This window comes from Ambystoma mexicanum, chromosome 1q (assembly GCF_040938575.1).
Source record: "Ambystoma mexicanum isolate Mex_15411 chromosome 1q, UKY_AmexF1_1, whole genome shotgun sequence".
In the NCBI taxonomy this organism is placed as follows: Eukaryota; Metazoa; Chordata; class Amphibia; order Caudata; family Ambystomatidae; genus Ambystoma; species Ambystoma mexicanum.
This window is the reverse complement of record NC_090922.1, coordinates 834,495,688-834,513,880: the sequence shown is the minus strand read 5'-3', so window position 1 is coordinate 834,513,880 and position 18,193 is coordinate 834,495,688. Positions and strand designations below refer to the sequence as shown.

The 18,193-nt window shown below is 47.9% G+C and overlaps 1 protein-coding gene across 3 annotated transcripts in view; it reads left to right on the top strand.

The window, feature by feature from the left end:
- Nucleotides 1-18,193, top strand: part of CEP350 (centrosomal protein 350) — a 2,433,119-nt gene that overhangs the window by 2,272,808 nt on the left and 142,118 nt on the right. For all 3 annotated transcript variants that reach the window (XM_069641456.1, XM_069641455.1, XM_069641457.1), the window contains one exon: nucleotides 15,602-15,997. In XM_069641456.1, coding sequence (XP_069497557.1) covers nucleotides 15,602-15,997 — 396 coding nt within the window. The remainder of the gene's footprint in view (nucleotides 1-15,601; nucleotides 15,998-18,193) is intronic.

Below are 18,193 nucleotides of genomic sequence, written 5' to 3'. Positions count from 1 at the left end.
CTTCAGGGAAGAATCAGGAGCAGATCTGAGAAATGCATAGGATCTCCCACTGACAACACCTTCACCCATAGGCTGGCCAATGCCAGCCCACCAATCATCCTCCCGGCAGGCAACAAACACCCAGGCACTCGCACACTGAATGTAGGTTGGGAAGTCTGGAGGGATTTAAGCCAGTCTCCAAAAGTTACAACCATAACCATGTGTGCCTTTGTGGGCTTAAAATAAGCCCACGTCAGCAAAACAGACATTTTGGTCATGCCTCATAGTTCATACAGAAAATGGGATGGCCCAGAACAAATCGCCCTGGGTCAGGGTTTAAAAGAAATTTCATTAGTATCTCTGTGGCTACCATATACGTATTGAGCTACTAATGCAGTGCCTCCAACGCTGGTGTAGCCAAAAACTAAATCACAGCTGCAATCAGCCTTCTCTACAACAACCTCTAGGGTGATCGAATAATCATGGGACCAAAATGAGGTGCTTAAAAACCCCTTCCCTGTTTTCCGATATGCTCTACTGAGTGCAGCGCAACACACCAAAAAAGGCTTGCAGGAGCTGAGGTAGGGCGGAATTCAGTAGAAGATCCTCTAGCCACAAAAGAAAATTAAAAAAAATATATGGAATCCATCAAAACATTTAGGGGACTCAGAAAATGAGGGCGATAGAACCCCAAAAATGATAATCTGCGCTAATGTTTTTCTTCCAGTTCCACTCCAAGCTCCACCTCTCAAGCTGACGTGTCTCTCATTCCTGGTGAATTTCAGGTGCCTTATTTTGTTATAAATTGCAAAAATGAGAGGAGTCTCCCTCCCATGCAACCCCTCACTCCCCACAGTAGTATCTTTTGAGATATCCCATATATGTTATGTCTCTTTTTTTCCCAAACTCTACCTTGCACTGCTCAAAATCTTTGATGGAATGATGGGATCCTGGATATCACCCCCCAAATTGAAATATCGAGGTGTTTAATTGGGTAGTTGTACCCCATATCTTTCCAACACCATTTGTAGGAATTTCCAGTCCACACAATTGGATGCCTTCTCAGCCTCCAGTGCTAGAGGATTCATCTAGTCGTTGATCTGTGTGCTTTGTTCATGATATTGAGTAGATGCCCAGTTTGGTTAGTCCGTTCTCAGAAGCATTATTGGTGAGCTGTGTTGTACACATTACCGTCCCCTTGATTTTGTACAGTGTTTCATTTTCCAATAAGTATGAGGGAAAAGCCTTGGGACATCAGAGTTAGTAAAGGTTATTACCATAGTTACTCCTGGTGTGGACGGGGGCCATGGCCTGAGCTCTTGCAGTAAGGCTGCGGCTGCTTGGAGCTTCCACAGTGATCCTATAATTTATGCTTGTTGTGGCGACTAAAGCTATAATTATTTGCACCTCAGGATATTTTCCGGCAGGGGAACTCTGCGCTGTTCTATGTAGCTTCCCCCCGACTAGAATCGGCGCTGGAGAAGCCATGCAAATATTGCAAAAGCATGGGCCCTGGACGCTTCAAAATGGCAGCTGCAACATCTTCCGTAAGCCCCTCTGGGGACTGCTCACTGATGTGGGGTGGCGGATGAGACTGACTGCCGAGATAATCGGCTAAACTGATGTTTGAAGCCCAACCTACGGCGCAGCAGTGGGAACAGTCCGGGACACGCATACCACCGCCGGCAACACAGAGGTGTGCGGTGGGTGGTTGGTGGACAGCTAGATGTACCCGCTTCCCTGGAGGGCCGGGCTCTGCCTTGTTTACACAAGCGCTACCCGCACGGCGCTGCAGCAGGAGACTGCTTCCTGAGATCCCCTGCTGGGCTGAGACCCCTGAGATCCAGCACCACCATACCTGGTTGCACTTTCACAGGCCATGAACATCGGCCCTTTGATCTCAGTGTAAACACTTAATGCTACCAAATAGCTCCGTCGACGATGTGGACCAAGTGAACCTCTGGAATGCCCACCACTCCTATAGGGCATACTGCAACAAGCTGGCACACAGTCTAACCACTTGGCGGAACATACCTCGTGCTGGCTGAGTGCATACCTGACTTTCTCTTGGGTGATGGCTGCGGCCGGGTGGCCTTTGTAGAGTGAGCTGGACCGCTGTAAAACAAGCTGCTGGTTCCACATTCATTGATGGCACTGGGAGTGCGATCACTCTTGCCTACACAGTTTTAACCTAGTGGGGGAACCCTCCTTTGGGTGGAGCGGCTCGTTTTGCTGGAGCCTGGCTCGACCACTTCTGCCTACACAACACCCTGGTGCCCACTTTACCTAACAGGTGCTGTAGATTTGCATGAGTACCTGCCTGCGGCACACAATGATTTACACTAGACCCATATTGCCTGTCATGTCGCCAACCAAGAACAAAACCAAGAGTACAATTATGGATTCCTTTGACAGCCAGACAAAACAAAGGGACCCTCCACCCCACCACAGCTGCAGACCCCGACCCGCCAGGACCCTATACTACTGCATCGGACCCGCAGGAACACCAGATTCTCGCAGCAATAGCCTCTCTCAAGGACTCCCTGGAGACCAGGATTGATTAGGTCAAGGTAGATGTTCAGCTTCTCCCACAGGATGTCAGGCATTTGGCTGAAAGGGTGACTACAGGGGAATCATTGCTGAAAGGGACCACTGCAACCGCCAAAGACCTCACAACATGAATGAAGGAACTGTAAGTATGAAATGCTATGCTGGAACTACGAGCAGAGAATGCTGAGGGTAGATCCCACAGGAACAATGTTCGGGTGCTGGGGCTCCATGAGTGTATCGAGGGACTAGACCCGACCACCTACATCGAAAACCTAATCCTTCAAGAAATTGGCCCTGGTAAATTATCACAGGGTTTCGCTGTTGATGGGCCCACAGATCGCTCCAGAAGAGGCCGCCTCCAGGTCCCATACTAGACTGATCACAACCAGAATATTGAACTTCCGCGATAGAGAGGTCATTCTTCAGTACTCCAGGGAGGGGGGCGAGATGCAAAGGAATAATTCAAAGATTGCTATATACCCTGGCTACACACCTGCCATCCAAGCCAGAGATATGTATATGCCTATCAAAGCGAGGCACTGGCAATTGGGCCTTAAGTACATGCTTCTATATCCAGCCAAGCTGAAGGTCATCAATAAGGGCAAATCGCATTTCTTTGACAGTCCTGGGGCAGCGAACATGTGGATTGAACACAACAACTTGCATACTAAAAATGCCACGGCCACTTGTATCATGGACTCACTATGAACCTGAATCCCCACAACACTATTGGAACTAATACCTGACACGGAGGCCCTATGCAATGGTTGGCCTACCTATACCCATGGGCTACGGCCTCCCAACGAACCGCTTCAGGAATGAATGTGCGATTCCACACTGAAATGACTTGATGCCGCAAGAAACTATAACTGTTCTTCCTTCAGTGGAGGCAAAAGCCAGTTGCCCACTGATGACCTTAGCTGACTCGCTCCAAGTTGACACTGGACACCGGCCTGTTGCTGGTATCCCCACCTGGTACACAATGGCCACGATTGGCCTTGGAGGTACGGGAGTGCCTGAGCGGCACGTTTCTGTTGGGCAAGGTTTTGTTTTCACATTTGTGTTATGTTGTTTTTTTTTGTTTTTTGTTTCTTTTATAAGGCTTGCACAGTACTTTTTTCAGGGTGGCGGTCATGGCGCTGTCCCTTGACACTTGCAACTTACACCAGATGCATTGAATCCCCCTATGAGGGTGGGTCCTCCTGAGCGGAGCAGGAGCAGTGCGTGAAAGTTGAGATACATTACGAGGGTGGCCATGTGGAAATAATTAGGGTGGCGCACCCTTTATCTCGACCATGGCCCAGATTAGAGTTCTGACCTGGAATGTACAGGGCCTGGGGTCCTATCTCCGCAGAAATAGTGTGGTCCGATCTGCGCCGTAAATGAATAGCTATAGCCCTGCTTCAGGAGACCCATTTGCTGATGGATGACCAAGAGGCGATTGTGAAGCGCTGGGGAGAAGCTGGCTACGGCGCCACATACTCCAGGTTTGCTAGAGCGGTATTCACATGGATTGATGAGTCACTACCCTTTCAACTACTGGACATAGAGAGGGACAATGAGGGGCGATATTTGATCCTTCGTGGTTACCTCGACCACAGGGAAATATGTATTGTAAATTCTTATTTCCCAAATCACTCGACCCCGAGTCACATACACACCTTGTGCAGTCGCATTGCATTGTGCCGCAAGTGTTTCCTTTTATGGGCAGGAGACTTTAACTGTGTGAGAGACGCAGCCCTTTATAGAACCTGCCCTGCCCCTGGCGCAGTCCCTCCACAGCCACTGTAGCGCTGAATGCAGCATTGACTGAATTGGACCTGGAGGATTTCTGGCGGGAATTACACCCACCTACTAGGAGCTATTCCTATTATTCACCCCCTCATGAGTTGCACCAGAATAGACTATCTCTTTGCCAGTACAGGGCAGCTGGTGGAATTCATCAGCGCCGAATATATGGGCTGCGTGATATCTGACCCCTCCCCCTGATGGTTGAGTGGGAACCTGTCCCCCAGACCACCATCCTGATATGGAGTATGCCCCAGACACCTTAACTTATGATGTATTCAAGGGACTGATGTATTACAGGACGCTTTGGATAGTTTCTTGGAACATAATGTCCGGAGCGTAGATAGCTGGGGTACAATCTCTGAAACCCTAAAAGTGGTCATTAGGGGCGTGGTCATCGCCAGCACCGGAGGTATCTGTCAAAGACTACTTGAAGCCCTGGAGGCCACAGCACCCAGGCCCACGGTTGTTTGGGAGAATTCTCATTTTATGGCTAATTTCCCTTACCTATAGAGTCCCCCAGCAGCTTTGCTGGATTTGAAGGGTTTGTTTTTTTCTCCTGCTAAGAGTGAGACTCGTTTTCCCACTCTTAGGCCTTTTTGCTATGTGTGTTCTAGGCTATTTTTGTGTTTAATGTCTATGGGGTTTTTCTCACCCTCATAGGAACCATCTTTATACACATTACACAGCACCCTCAGTGCAGTGACCCAGGGGTGTCATAGTGACCCCCAAAACATAGACTCCATACCCTGGGACTGACTACTGTCTCCCAGGGCATGTAAAGTCCCCATTGACTTTACTAGTCAATTTTTGTGAACTAAACCAGTACACCCCATCTTACAATGGAGGTACTGGGAAGGGTTAATAGTTTTTCCCTGGTGTTCATTTTCGAGAGGGTACCGTACAGTCCCTCTCTCAAAAGTTTCTGGCTGGTGGCAGTGGTTACTACAGTAAATATTCGACCGCAAATATTTCCCTATGGGATTTTCCCATTGTTCGAGGCTACCACATTTTCTGACAGCCTCTAACATACCGCCAGTGTATTTTAATATTACCTTTACTCCGGCAGGTTTTATTTGCCAGAACTTTAATATAACTTTTCTCGTGTCTTTCTCTAAACTCCTAACACAGGTCGGGGATCCTTTGTTCGTCCTTTTGGCAGGCTTCTAGCATGAAGCCCTCCTTTCGACGCCGCTGAGTCTGGGGTGGGTCCATTGTGTGGGAGGGGGAGTAGGACCCCCTGGACAGGGTTGCCTCAGCAACCCAAGTCGCACTCTATCCTGATAGGCTGGAGGGTCTCCCGCCAAGATGACCACTCCACTGTGTGAGTGACAGTTAGGCTGTATGAATGGGGATCTTTTTGCATAAAAGCAGGGTCCTGAGGACTGGAAGAGCAAGACGTTGCCACTGGAACTAAGAAGCCGAAGAGGAGAGACGCCAAAGACCTCTGCAACGACTGAACCACTGGTGAAGCCCTGCTGCAGCGTCTCACCACTTTTCTCCACACGACGAGAGAAGATCTTCATATGCAAGAGCCTTCTTCCCTTGAGCTGGTGGGGCCAACCGGTTTACCAATCGCCTTCCTGGACCTGCCTTGGTCGAATCGCCAGTACCCTGTATTCGGAGGCCAGATAGCAAGACACTGGTCCACCCGAGACCACGATTTTAAGGAGCGTACCTTTTATTCGTCTGGCAGCACCGCGGCTGGTTTCATTCCTGGGTAGTACAGTAACTCGAACCTTCCTCCACGACCAGAGTACCTCTTCCTCTGCTGGATCACCCGAACTGCAGGAACTACCAGGAACAGCCGCCACCGCAGGAGCCACTTCTTCATATTAAGGTACATTGTTCTGCCAGGCTGCCCTTTCCGCGTGGTAGTGCTAAAGGTGGTTTAAATCCTTTACCTACCTGTTGGGTTGGCCGCCCTTATCTTCTAAACATTGTCTTTCACCTTCTGCATCCACCTTTTCGAAATCGGTAACCAAAGACTTGACTGAAGATACAAGAACATTTTGCTCCTGGGCCCTTTTGCCCTGTACCACTAACTCTGGCACAGGCCTATTGACTCTGGCTACATTTGTAAGAACTGCCTTCTGGAGATTGCTTCTCAACTAGAACTGTGTTGGTGCACCTACTTCTTATAACCACCTTTTCCTTCCCACTTTTAAAACTTGTGAAGTGCCATTTTGCTTGGTTTTCATTTAAGTATCCTCTATGCTAAAGTACTGCCTTGCCTAAACTTGTTCACAAACTTCTGGGAAGGGTGTGTAAGAAGATATGTCTGTATAACTGGTGCTTTTCCTCCCTTGTGAGAAATTGCTAGAGTGCCGTTTGTGTTTGGTTTTCACTGTGTCGTTTTGCTCAGTTTTCACTCTTGCTCAAACTTGTCTACAATTTAACTAGGGAGTTGTGTATACTTTTCTTGACTGATTTTAACTTGCTTTATTAACTGTGATTAATGTGTTGAACTAGAAGTGTGTAAAATAAATATATATATTCTTTTTAATACAAAGCTCTGGTCAGTGTTTCCTTGTGCCATGGTACTGTAGTCCTATTATGTACACCCTGAATACTACTCATCTCCCTCTTGAGATAAGTCTGACTGCGTAGCCACAGCTACCAACTAAATCTTTGTGGTACAGACTGTTAGCAAAGGGGATTTATTGCTCATACGTGTAGTCTTAATCTTCTGTAGTGCTCTCTAAGGGAACTGCACAGGATTCTGCCTAACGGGGGTTGATCAAGGTTGAGCTGGCTGAGTCCCGTTCTCGGTGCCTGCAAGCATGGGACAGACTGTCTGTTTGATCACGCCACATGCATAGCCCGGGCACACAGAGATGGGGACGAGCCTGGGAGATTGCTGGCCTGGCTTTGTAAATGTGAACATCCTAGACTCCTGACCACCCTACTGCAGGATGAATGTGGTGGCCCACGGAGATCACAATCCGTGATTAATGACCTCTTTATTACCTATTATCCCAATGATATAAACATGACACAAGTCTTTGAAGAGGCATACGACACGGGCATACTTCCAGCCAGCATGAGAGAAGCCTTGGTGATACCAATTCCGAAACCTGGGAAGCCAACAGGTAGTTGTGACTCTTACCACCCCTTGGCTTTGCTTAATTATGATGTAGATACTCAGTACTGTATTGGATGTGTGCCTCCATATGGTTATTGCTTCCTTGATGCACACTGACCAAACCGGGTTTTTCCAGGCCGTAGCACCGCCCTGGACCTCTGTCGGTTACAGAGTATAATAGACCAAACCAAACCTTGCCTTGAACACTGCGCGGTTGCATCTCTCGATGCCACCAAGGCTTTTGACTCTGTGTACTGGGTGTGGCTGCTCGCCACATTACAAAGTTTTGGCCTTGGGAAGAACTTCATTTGTTGGGTGGTATTGCTGTACATTTCCCCAATGGCCATGGTGAAGTTGGGTAGGCAGATATCAGAAGCATGGAGTATACAGCGGGGCACTCGCCAGGGATGCCCGCTGTCACCCATGTTATATATACTGGCTTTGGAGCCCATGATGGTATTCCTATAGCAGGAATACTTAGAGGTGGGCATTACAATAGGGAATTCCAAACACCACCTATCGCTGTATGCGGACAATGTACTACTCTACTTGTGCAAACTGCAACACAACCTACCTGTTATTTTAGACGTACTAGACGAATTTGCTGCATTGTTCGGTATCTCCTTCAACAGGCAGAATTCCTGACTCTTCACCCTGGCTGGGCTTCACAGGGGGATGCTGCCACCCTGCCGGATCTGTGTCTACAATGGGAGACATCCAGATCACGCATACACCTAAAGAAACCCATACCCTCAACACTCTTAGAGTTGTAGAGGGTCTTAAGAAATCAATGGCCTTCTGGTCCAGACTACAGCTGTCACTCATGGGTAGGGCCGCTATAGTTAAAATGATTGTCCTCCCCAGGTTCTTGTACAGCTTCATGAACGTCCATTACTACATCGGGAACACTTTTTCTCCAGCATTGGATTTTTCATGGATTCACATGCTGTGACTATTTCCCGTCGTCAGGCTGGGAAACCTCAGTATCTTTAACTTAGCATTGTCCTATGGAAAATCTGGCACTTTAGTGTCCTATCAACATTCTTTTTGGGTGCTTTAGGCTACATCAATAGGACGTCTGATCTAAATAGCCCCGCATATGGTAGGCCCGAGAAGTCGAAGGGGTCAGACAGAGGACACGCAAAGCCGAAGGGGTATTCCTCGAAGTATTCGTTGTCGAAAGATCATTCTAGGTCCTCGTCCAGCTGGGACTCTTCGAAACACCGTTCTGGTTCTTCTTCCAAAAAGTCCATGTCTCCGGAGAATGCTAAGACCGTGGAGGCCGCAGTTCCGACAAGAGTGGCGTCAACGGATGTTCCCTCATCGACGGTGGTGGTTCAATCCGCTTTCCAGTCATCGACGTAGGTGTCATCTGCTCCGTCCACGACTGTGACTGACAGTGGTCCGCTATTATAGTCGACGCAGATGGATTCGGAAGGCTTGTTGCCGACGGGAGGTCTGTGGCAGTCTTCCGGTTTTGGGCCCATGCTTCCTGTGGACATTCTGCAACAGGAACCGGCTGCGTATTCTGTTTCCTTGGGTATGGAGGAAACAGAATACGCGTCCACTTGTCTACGTCGAGTGGGGTGGGGGTTGGGCCGCCCCTTACCCGTTGGTGAATCCTCAGTCCCTGTTATCCTTGCAGGTGTTGAATACGCTCCAGTCGTTGTTGGGGCAACTGGATGCGAGGCTTCGACCGCCTCTGAGCCTGTCGGCTCCGGTGGTTGAAAATGTGCCTGGTGAGGCCCCTGGGAAGTCGCCTCCGGTTCGGTTGCCATTGCCGTTGCCGGTGGGATTGGACCGTCCACAAAGTCATCCTGAAGAAGGGGAATTGCCAGATTCGGAGCCGGAGAGTGCTCAGCGTGATGCCCTGTCGACTGTGTCTTCGTCGCCTACGAGGGACGATACATGGGATACAGATCTTGAGGAAGAACAACCTAGTAGCCCGGCTCAACCATCTCCGCCGGATGATGTTGGGGCATTCCATGCCATGATGGCGAAAGCATGTCAGGTTTTTGGTCTGGCTCCTGAGGAAGGACTGCTTTCTCTTCGACCATATGGGAAAGCGACGGAAGGCAGTTTTCTCGGTTCAGATTCTCGACCACGTGTGGCAGGAGGGCCTGTGCACTGCGCCACACGTTTTCTGAGCCTGCAGTGAATGGACGCCTGGAAAAGAAATTCAAGGCTCCTGAGTCCACCCCAGATGTCTTGTGTCGCAGCCCTCGCCCGAGTCAGTGGTTTCGGCGCTGGCTAGTTGTAAGGCCAGAAGCCAACACAAACCTGTTACGCCCCGGACAGTGAAGCCAGGAAACAGGACACATTTTGGAAGAAGGTCCTGACGGTGGGGGGCTACAACGGTAAAAGCTGCTAATTGATTGGCTATTATGGCCAGGTATGATTGGGAGATGTGGCACAAGCTAGCCCCGATTCTTGATCATCTCAAGACCGCTGGGTGCTGGATACAGTACGTCTCCGCCACTCGTTGGAGTTTCGGCGTCCTCCTGTCCCTTTTCCGCCCTTGAATGTGGCGCAGCCACATCTTACAGTCTTGTGGCAGGAGGTGGTACTCATGCTAGCAAAATGGGTGATAGAACCAGTTCCGGTCTCGGAACGGGGCTAGGGGGTGTACTCGTTGTAAAAATGCCCAATGGCAAGTGGTTGCCTATTCTAGATCTTCGGTCACTAAACAAGAATCTGCAACGCCTGAAGTTCAAGATGCTCACACTTCAGGATGTCATCTGCTCGGTTTAACCGGGCGAGTTTCTGGAGTAAGACGCCTACTTTCACATCCCGAAGAGGCAAAAACACTGCATGTTCCCTCGTTTTGTGGTCGGGGAGGATCATTACCTGTTCTGTGTCCTCCCGTTTGGCCTGAAGTCATCTCACAGGACCTTTACAAAGTGTCTGGCTCCGGTGGCTGCATTTCTCCGCATGGAGGGCGATTATACCTACCCCTACCTGGACGATTGGTTGGTAAGGGGTCTGTCCCCGGAATGGACAAGGGAGTCTCTCATGGTGACCACGGGCCTGCTACAACGGCTGCGATTCGCAGTCAACCTCAAAAAATCCTATTTGACACTGTCCAGGGAATTGGTGTTTCTCGGGCGCAGTTTCTTACCCTGGACTATCTGGTGAAACCTTTTGACGAAAGAGTGTTGAAGTTGCGGTCCAAAGCTGGCGAGTGGGGCCGTGGTACGGTGGCCTTGGTCCAAAGTTACACGTCGCTGTTGGGAGCCATGGCGTCATGTATTCCGCTCATTCCAAATTGCTGCCTGTTCTTGAGACCAGTGCAGGAATTCCTTGCAGACAGGTGGTCGCAAACTCGAGGCTTGTGGTCAGATAAAGTGGTCGTCGCCGAGGGATTGGTGGAAGCCCTTCGGTGGTGGACTTGCACAGACAATCTCCTACGGGGCATGCCCCTGCTGCAACCAGAGTTTCAGTTCACAATCATGGCAGATGCTTCCCAGATGGGCGGGAGGCGCCCCTCGACAAGTCACAGGTACGGGGTTTATGGTCTTGGGAGGAGACATTGTTGCATATCAATGTGCTCGAGTTGAGAGCGGTGCACTGGGCTCTGAAGTCATTTCTCCCTCGCATTCGAGGAGCAGTGGTGAGGGTGTTAATGGACAATACCAGCACAATGTTCTATTTGAGGAAGCAGGGTGGCACGCATTCCCGGGTTTTGTCACAGGAGTCTCAGGAGGTCTGACATTGGCTCAAGGGATCCAGATTGTAGCTTTCCATCTGCCGGGAGTTCTGAATGTTCAAGCAGACGCACTCAGCAGAGACGCCAGTCAGCTGCACGAGTGGCGGCTGAAGACGCAGAAGGTGACAAGAATCTTCCGGGAATGGGGGTCTTCCCCGATAGACTTGTTTGCCACAAAGGAAAACAAGCCGTGTCCGGAGTTTTCCAGCAGAGGCGCTCATCCGGAGTCAATGAGGGACGCGTTCTCATTCTTGTGGACGGGCCTCTTCGCGTGTGCGTTTCCCCCGTTTTCACTGATTCGGAGAACGATCCAGTGGGTGCGAAAGTACCGGTGCAGGGTGATTTTGATAGCCCCGTTCTGTCCCAGGCAGACATGGTTTTCAGATCTCCTTCCCCTTGCGGTGCAAGAGCTGTTTCGTCTAGGAGCGGTCTAAGATCTCCTGTCTCAGGACGACGGCAGAGTGTGACATCACGATCCGGCATCTCAGCCTGGCTGCGTGGCTCCTGACCACTCCGAGTTCGCTCATCTAGGTATCTCCTAGGAGTGTCGCCAGATCTTGGAGGCGGCAAGGGCCCCTTCTACCAATGTATCGTATGGTCATAAATGGGCAAGATTCTGTGCCTGGTGTGAGGATCACCTAGAGATACAGCCATTGGACGTCTCTCTGGCCCAGGTTCTCCCGTGTTGGTTACATCTTGCAAAAGGAGGCCTGCTGTTATCATCCATCAAGGTTCATTTGGCAGAGATTTCTAGGTTCATGAGACGGCGCCATGCTGCTCCACTGTTTAGTGATTGCTTGGTTAAACGTTTTCTGAAAGGACTGTTTCGGATATTCCCCGCAGAGAAGAGGTTTGCACCGGTGTGGAGCCATGCTGACGGCCTCCTTGATTTCCTCTTGTGGAAAGTTGCATTTCTGGTTGCAAAACCTTGGCCAGACAGGTGTCTGAATTGCAGGCATTGGTCATTGGACCCACCTTATCTGAGATTTATGAGGAACAAGGTTCTCCTGGATACTAATCCACACTTTATCCCGAAAGTGCTGTCGACGTTTCAAAAACGTTCTTCTATTAACTTACCCTCGTTCTTTGCTAATGTGTCCAAGCCAGCTGAAAAAGCACTGCATTCTCTGGATGTTAAGAGGGCGCTGAAATTTTATCTGAACCGTACTCGAGACTTCCGGAGGTCGAATCAGCTGTTTGAGGCTTTTGGTCCCTCCAACAAGGGACGGTCTATTTCCAAGCAAGGACTTTCCCATTGGGTATCGTCTACAATTTCATTTTGTCACGCAATGGCTGGCAAGCCTTTGAGGGGCACTCCTAAGGCCCATTCTACACGGTCCACAGCGTCGTCTGCGGCGCTTTGGTCTAGTATACCGCTCTTGGACATTGACCAGGCGGTGCTGCATACCTTCACCAGGCACTACTGTCTGGGGTAGCAACATGTGGAAGATGTGCGGGTGGGACGGGCAGTCCTCCAACGCCTGTTTCAGTAAGGTAGGCCTTGCAACTTCGGGGGTTTTCTATTTTACTCAGTGACTTGCTAGTTTTTGTCCTCATGCATGTCAATGGATGTTATTATATGGTTTGCCTGTCATGCACCGCCACACATTGGTCATACTGCTATGTAATCTATTCATAGCATGTGAATCCATGAAAGATCCAATGCTGGAGAAGGGAGTAGTTTCTTACCTGTAACTCATTTCTCCAGCGTTAGTATCTTTCATGGATTCACATGCGCCCGCCGGCCACCCCTGCAGGCGAACCTTGGTTTGGGTTCCCTCTACTTTGGAGGTTAAAATCTAAAGAGAAGCCGAGGGGGCGGGGCTATTTATATCAGACGTCCTATTGGTGTAGCCTAAAGCACCCAAATAGAATGTCGATAGGACACTGAAGTGTCGAGGTTTTCCATAGGAAAACGCTATGTTAAAATTACTGAGGTTTCCCAGCCGGATAACGGGAAATATTCACAGCATGTGAATCCATGAAAGATACCAACGCTTGAGAAATGGAGTTGCAGGTAAGAAATGACTCCCTTCCCGCTCACTTGATACCATGCTTAGAGAGTTTCTCTGGGGCCCACACCGGCACAGGCTGGCGCTCAGAGTACTGAGCCTGCCCTACAAAGATGATGGGATACAGTTGCCATGAATAGAGCTTTACTACCTAGCTGCCCAGTTAGGTTTTATCACAAAATGGTTATCAGATCTTCCTACATCTGAACTAGAGCTGCTCCAACCACTGGTATGGCCTGGCTGGCTCAAGGAAACACTGTGGCTCCCAATCTGTTGCATGAACACTCGACCACTACTTGTAGATCTAGGCAGGCAAATGTGGTCCAGAGCGTTAAAATTACTATGGGTGTGACACCCATACCCACCCAACGTCTCTATAGTTGCTACTGGGAGCACAGGCAGGGAGGAATTGGGTGCTGGTCGGCGCCAGGTGGAATTGGGCATATCTGCCTGGGGTGACATGTATGATAATGGGAAATTCAGGGATCTCGACGACCTAACACAACAAGCGTGTCTCCCTAAAGGGACAATTCCTGAGATACATGAGTGGTGGGTCATAAATGGAATAGGTGGCCCAACGAACCAAAGGAAACTGTGCTCCTATCCCTGATGTACACACTGAAGGACGGCTGAAGACCGATGTCCAGATAGCACAGTTGACTACTAAATGGGTCTAGCTTTAGGGATGCTAGCCTGAGGCTGCAGTGGCAGGCTGGCATGGGCTCCGCAATGACTGATTAAAAATGGGAACTAGTGCAGAGCTTCCCCAAGAATGTGTCCTGAAACGCGAGATTCAGACTGCTCCAAATCAATGTGCTCCATCGCGCATATATGACCCCTAAACGAGTGGCCAAATGTAATGCTGACAAACAACTAATCTGCCCCTGGTGCAATCAGGACAGAACAGACCTTATACACATGCTCTGGAAATGTGGGAGGTGCAGTGCCTTTGGTCCCAGATAAAGCTGGCCAGCAGGAAAGCTGGGAATGCCAGATATCATTGGAGCCCATCGGAATGTTTGCTAGCTGCATTTCCTAGGCCAAGCAAGTACAGACACATCACCAAATTCATGGACTTGGCATGCATACTTGCTAAGCGACGAGTGGCTATGTCCCGGAAGCTCCGTAAAGGCCCACAATATAAACTATGGTGTCAAGAATTTTCACTTGGTGCAAAGCTGAAACAAGGGCATGGACTGGGGCATTACATACTCACAAAGGGAACCAGGCCACTGCTTACGAAGCCTGGAAGATGTTAACCATGGACATGTTTCACCCTTCTGATGACAAACCACTGTGAACACGCTTGCATAATATCACTATTGTCTGTAAACGACTACATGAGCTCCCACTGCCCCTGTGCCCCCCGGCGTGCCAATGGCCACGCCAAGCTGACTAGTGGGACTGCCGCCTTGGGTTTCACTCTGCTTTATTTAAAATTCCAAGGCAAGGTGATTTGCCTTGTGCACAAGCCTAGTAAGAAAGTTTCAAGTCTGATTATATTGTATGGTGTATATTCAATACTCTCACTGTCAATGGTGTTGTGCTTGTACTCGTTTGTTCACTTACTGTATCTGTACTATATTGCTGCCAACTTTGACTTAAATAACAAAATATATAGTTACTACTGGTGTAGGCAAAATGTATCTGTCCAGATGTTATGGGCTATGATGCCCACAGTCCTTCACCATTGGCTTTACTGACTAGGACTGATGTTAATTGTAGGAAAAAGCATGCAGCGTGTTAGGTGGACTGTGCAAAGGGAGCGTCCCAGAAATGAGGCATTATTTTAAATAATATTTTGTTTTATACACATTACAGCTTTGGCAGATGTGTAAAATGACAGATTTCTGTAAAGTATTTAATAATAAGCCTGTTTGTTAATTGTCTTTTATTAATTTCCAAATTGAGTATAGAAGACAATGGGCTTCATTACAAGTGAGGCAGGCCGGAATTAAGGTGCCAGTAACAAAGTTACCAGCACCTTTACTGGACCAGCTCACTCCGTGTGAACTACCAGCATGCCTGACCTGCCGGTAGTTCAGTCCCATACCGGCAGATAAATCACAGAAGCACCGGCACTGTTAACAACGCTGCTGTTGCTTCAGTGTTCCCATTTCCATGGAGCCCTGTGTGACTCCATGTGAAAGGGAACTTACTGCTCTGCCGCCGCCCGTAATATCCCGGTACTACCGGGATATTGAGCGGCAGAAACGGTAAACCGCCTACCAGCAACTTAGTAATGACCGCCAATGACTCCACGATTAGAACATAGATCTGTTTTGGCTGTACCTAAATAATAATGTTCTTATGGTATCTTTGTGAGGTTTTCCTGCTTTCAGTGTGTTGGGCTTCAGTGCTGAGTCCTGAGTCAAAGGAAAATGCCACCCTCAGCAGTTTCAAACTGGGGCAGGGCCCGACTTCTTAGAAAATGTAATCCACCTCATTTATGATCTGATTGTTTTTTTCTTGTCTTTTCAGGACAGCCCAGTGTTTGGTGCCAGCGGGCAGGAAGAGCTGACAAAGCGCCTTTCAGAGCTTGAGCTCCAACAAGAGTTCTTGAATGTGATTGAAGATGAACAGGACTGGTTTGATGAGGACTTTGGAATCAGTTCCCGCAAAGTATTGCCGAAGCAACCGGAGGCCCCACTGCCCAAGGTGGAGCCATCTATTGTGAAAGCTAGTGAGGAGCCTATCTTGGTTGTGCCACACACCATACCAGAGGTGGAGGGATTTGTGTGCACAGCCACTGAGGAACTTTGGAAATGGAAGCAGCAGGGCCATGACCTCCAAAGCATCAGTCTTCCTTCAGACTTCCTGGATAGCAGTTCCAAGGGCGATGACCTGGAGAGTATCAGCAGACAAGTATATAAGAAGGTATGTTACATAATGCAGTACTGCAAACCAATTGGAGTTGATTGGTGCCACCTTAACTATATTTGGCAGAGCAGTAGGGTGAGGAAAATACGGTTTATACAGCTACAGAGTATTAAATATTTTTTCAAAGAACCATCACAAAGGCAGTGTAGCTAGGAATCTGGTATTGACTTACTACTGAAGTAGAGTTTAATGTGATTGGTAGTGGCCAAGAGGGATACAAAGAGTGGTATTTGAGTTATGCCTTCAGGTCAGTGTGTTGTGCTAGCACCGCTGTGGTCACTATATAGTAATATTAAGTCTGGTTGTAGGGCCTAAATTGTAAATTCAAGTGGTCCGGAATTACACCAGTGGGTTAAGCAAGCTCTTAATCAATAAGCAGCCACAAGTGTTGGCTTTATGGTAAAGGTTCAAGTGGCAGGCAAAAGCAAGTTGTCTGAAGTGATGGACTGTTCTATGTAATCATATGGTGAAAAAAACTTAGTGATGGAGCAAAATAAATACATTTGTTATTAATAGTCCTTAAAGAGCTGAAGAAAGCAACAATAATTACGTTCATATTTTTGCATTTATTTGCATTTTTTAAAGGAAATGGCATCCAAAAATCGAAATCTGGTTATGTTTGAAAGATAAAATGGTAATGAAGACGTGGGAACTGCTGATACCAACACTGGCCACTCCCCTTCTTCATTTAAATGTAGCAATTACCAAAGGAGAAAAAATGCTTTAAAAACAGACGCTATGAGAGATTATTCGCCTATAAGTATGCAAAAAGAGTTCTAAAGTGCTAACGTAAATATGTATTTCCCATTGTGTACTGCAAAATGTCTAAATAAGAAAGTTGGAGGGTTTGTTCCACAGTTAATTCCACAGCACCTACTGTGACTAAACATGCATTGGTCTGTTCGTTCTGGGTCATATTATAAAACCCTATTTTTCTCATACAGGCTGACCTTGAGGGGCTTGCAATTATTAGGGGTGGATGGTTATTTTTTTAATTTGAGGGCTGTAAGTGTTTCCCACGAATACACGGAGCGACCAAGCATAGCAGGGGAAACCAAACAAAGAAGACTCAAGTTGGGGAGGGGAGGGGGAATTGTTTGGGGGGGATTCTCCACACGTGAACATTTTAGAAATATTTTATAAAAATGGTGCATTTTACAGTACATTTTTCTGGGAAAAATTGGGTGGAAAGCCACAGTGTTTGTAATCATAGGGGTAACCCACGTAAAAATCCAATAGATGCAAGTCAGTAGCAGTGCACAAGAGCATATTACAATGCATAAAATAGGTCAGTATATAAACCCTTTTCATGTTGGCTCTGCCGATACATGTCCATCTGGCAGCACCAATATGTGCCAATTTTCCCATAGAAGTACATACTCATCTTTTGCTTTGCCTATAATGTCAGTAATGATATTATAAGGAAGCTTGTCTATGCTAGCTTTGCCAGTATCCCCACCTAAAAAACACTCTTTTTGGCTTTGCAAGTAATCTGTGCTGTAAGAAAACAGTAGGAAAATACGTCCAGACTGGCTCCACCAGTGTATTTATTATGTATTTATTAAGCACTTTACACTAAAGTGCTGTACAAATCACAACACAGAACAATCAATATGAAAAATGGTGACCGGTCAACCAAAATAAACTAAAGATGATGAGATTTAAGAGCAGTGTAGAGGAGAGACTATGAATAGATAGAACGAAGAGAGAATGTATGTGCGTTCCAGTGAAAAGGAGCTAGTAGAAAAAATGAGTGAAATCGGGACTGGGCACAGGGCGGACGAGGGACAGTTAAAGGAAAGACTGGGAATGGAGAGAACGAGGGGGAGTGTAGAAGGACATCAAGGAAGAGAGATAGAAGGGGGAAAGATTGTAAAGGGATTTAAAAGCCATACAAAGAAAGTTTACATTTAGGACGAGAATGGAAAGATAGCCAAGAGAGAGAAGATAGGGCATATCAATCACAATGAGACCAAAGACGAATAGAAGAATTGAAAATGGACTTAAGAGTGCTAAAACACGAGACTGGGAGACCAAAAAGAACAATAGAAGAGACGATAAAAGATACCAGAAGAAATCTGAGCAGCGGGAAGGTAAGAAAGGGCCTAGCCTTACACATGTTAAAAAGGTGTGCTTGACAAGAACGAGAAAGTAAGGAAATATAAAGAAAGAAAGAAAGGAATCTTAGAGACG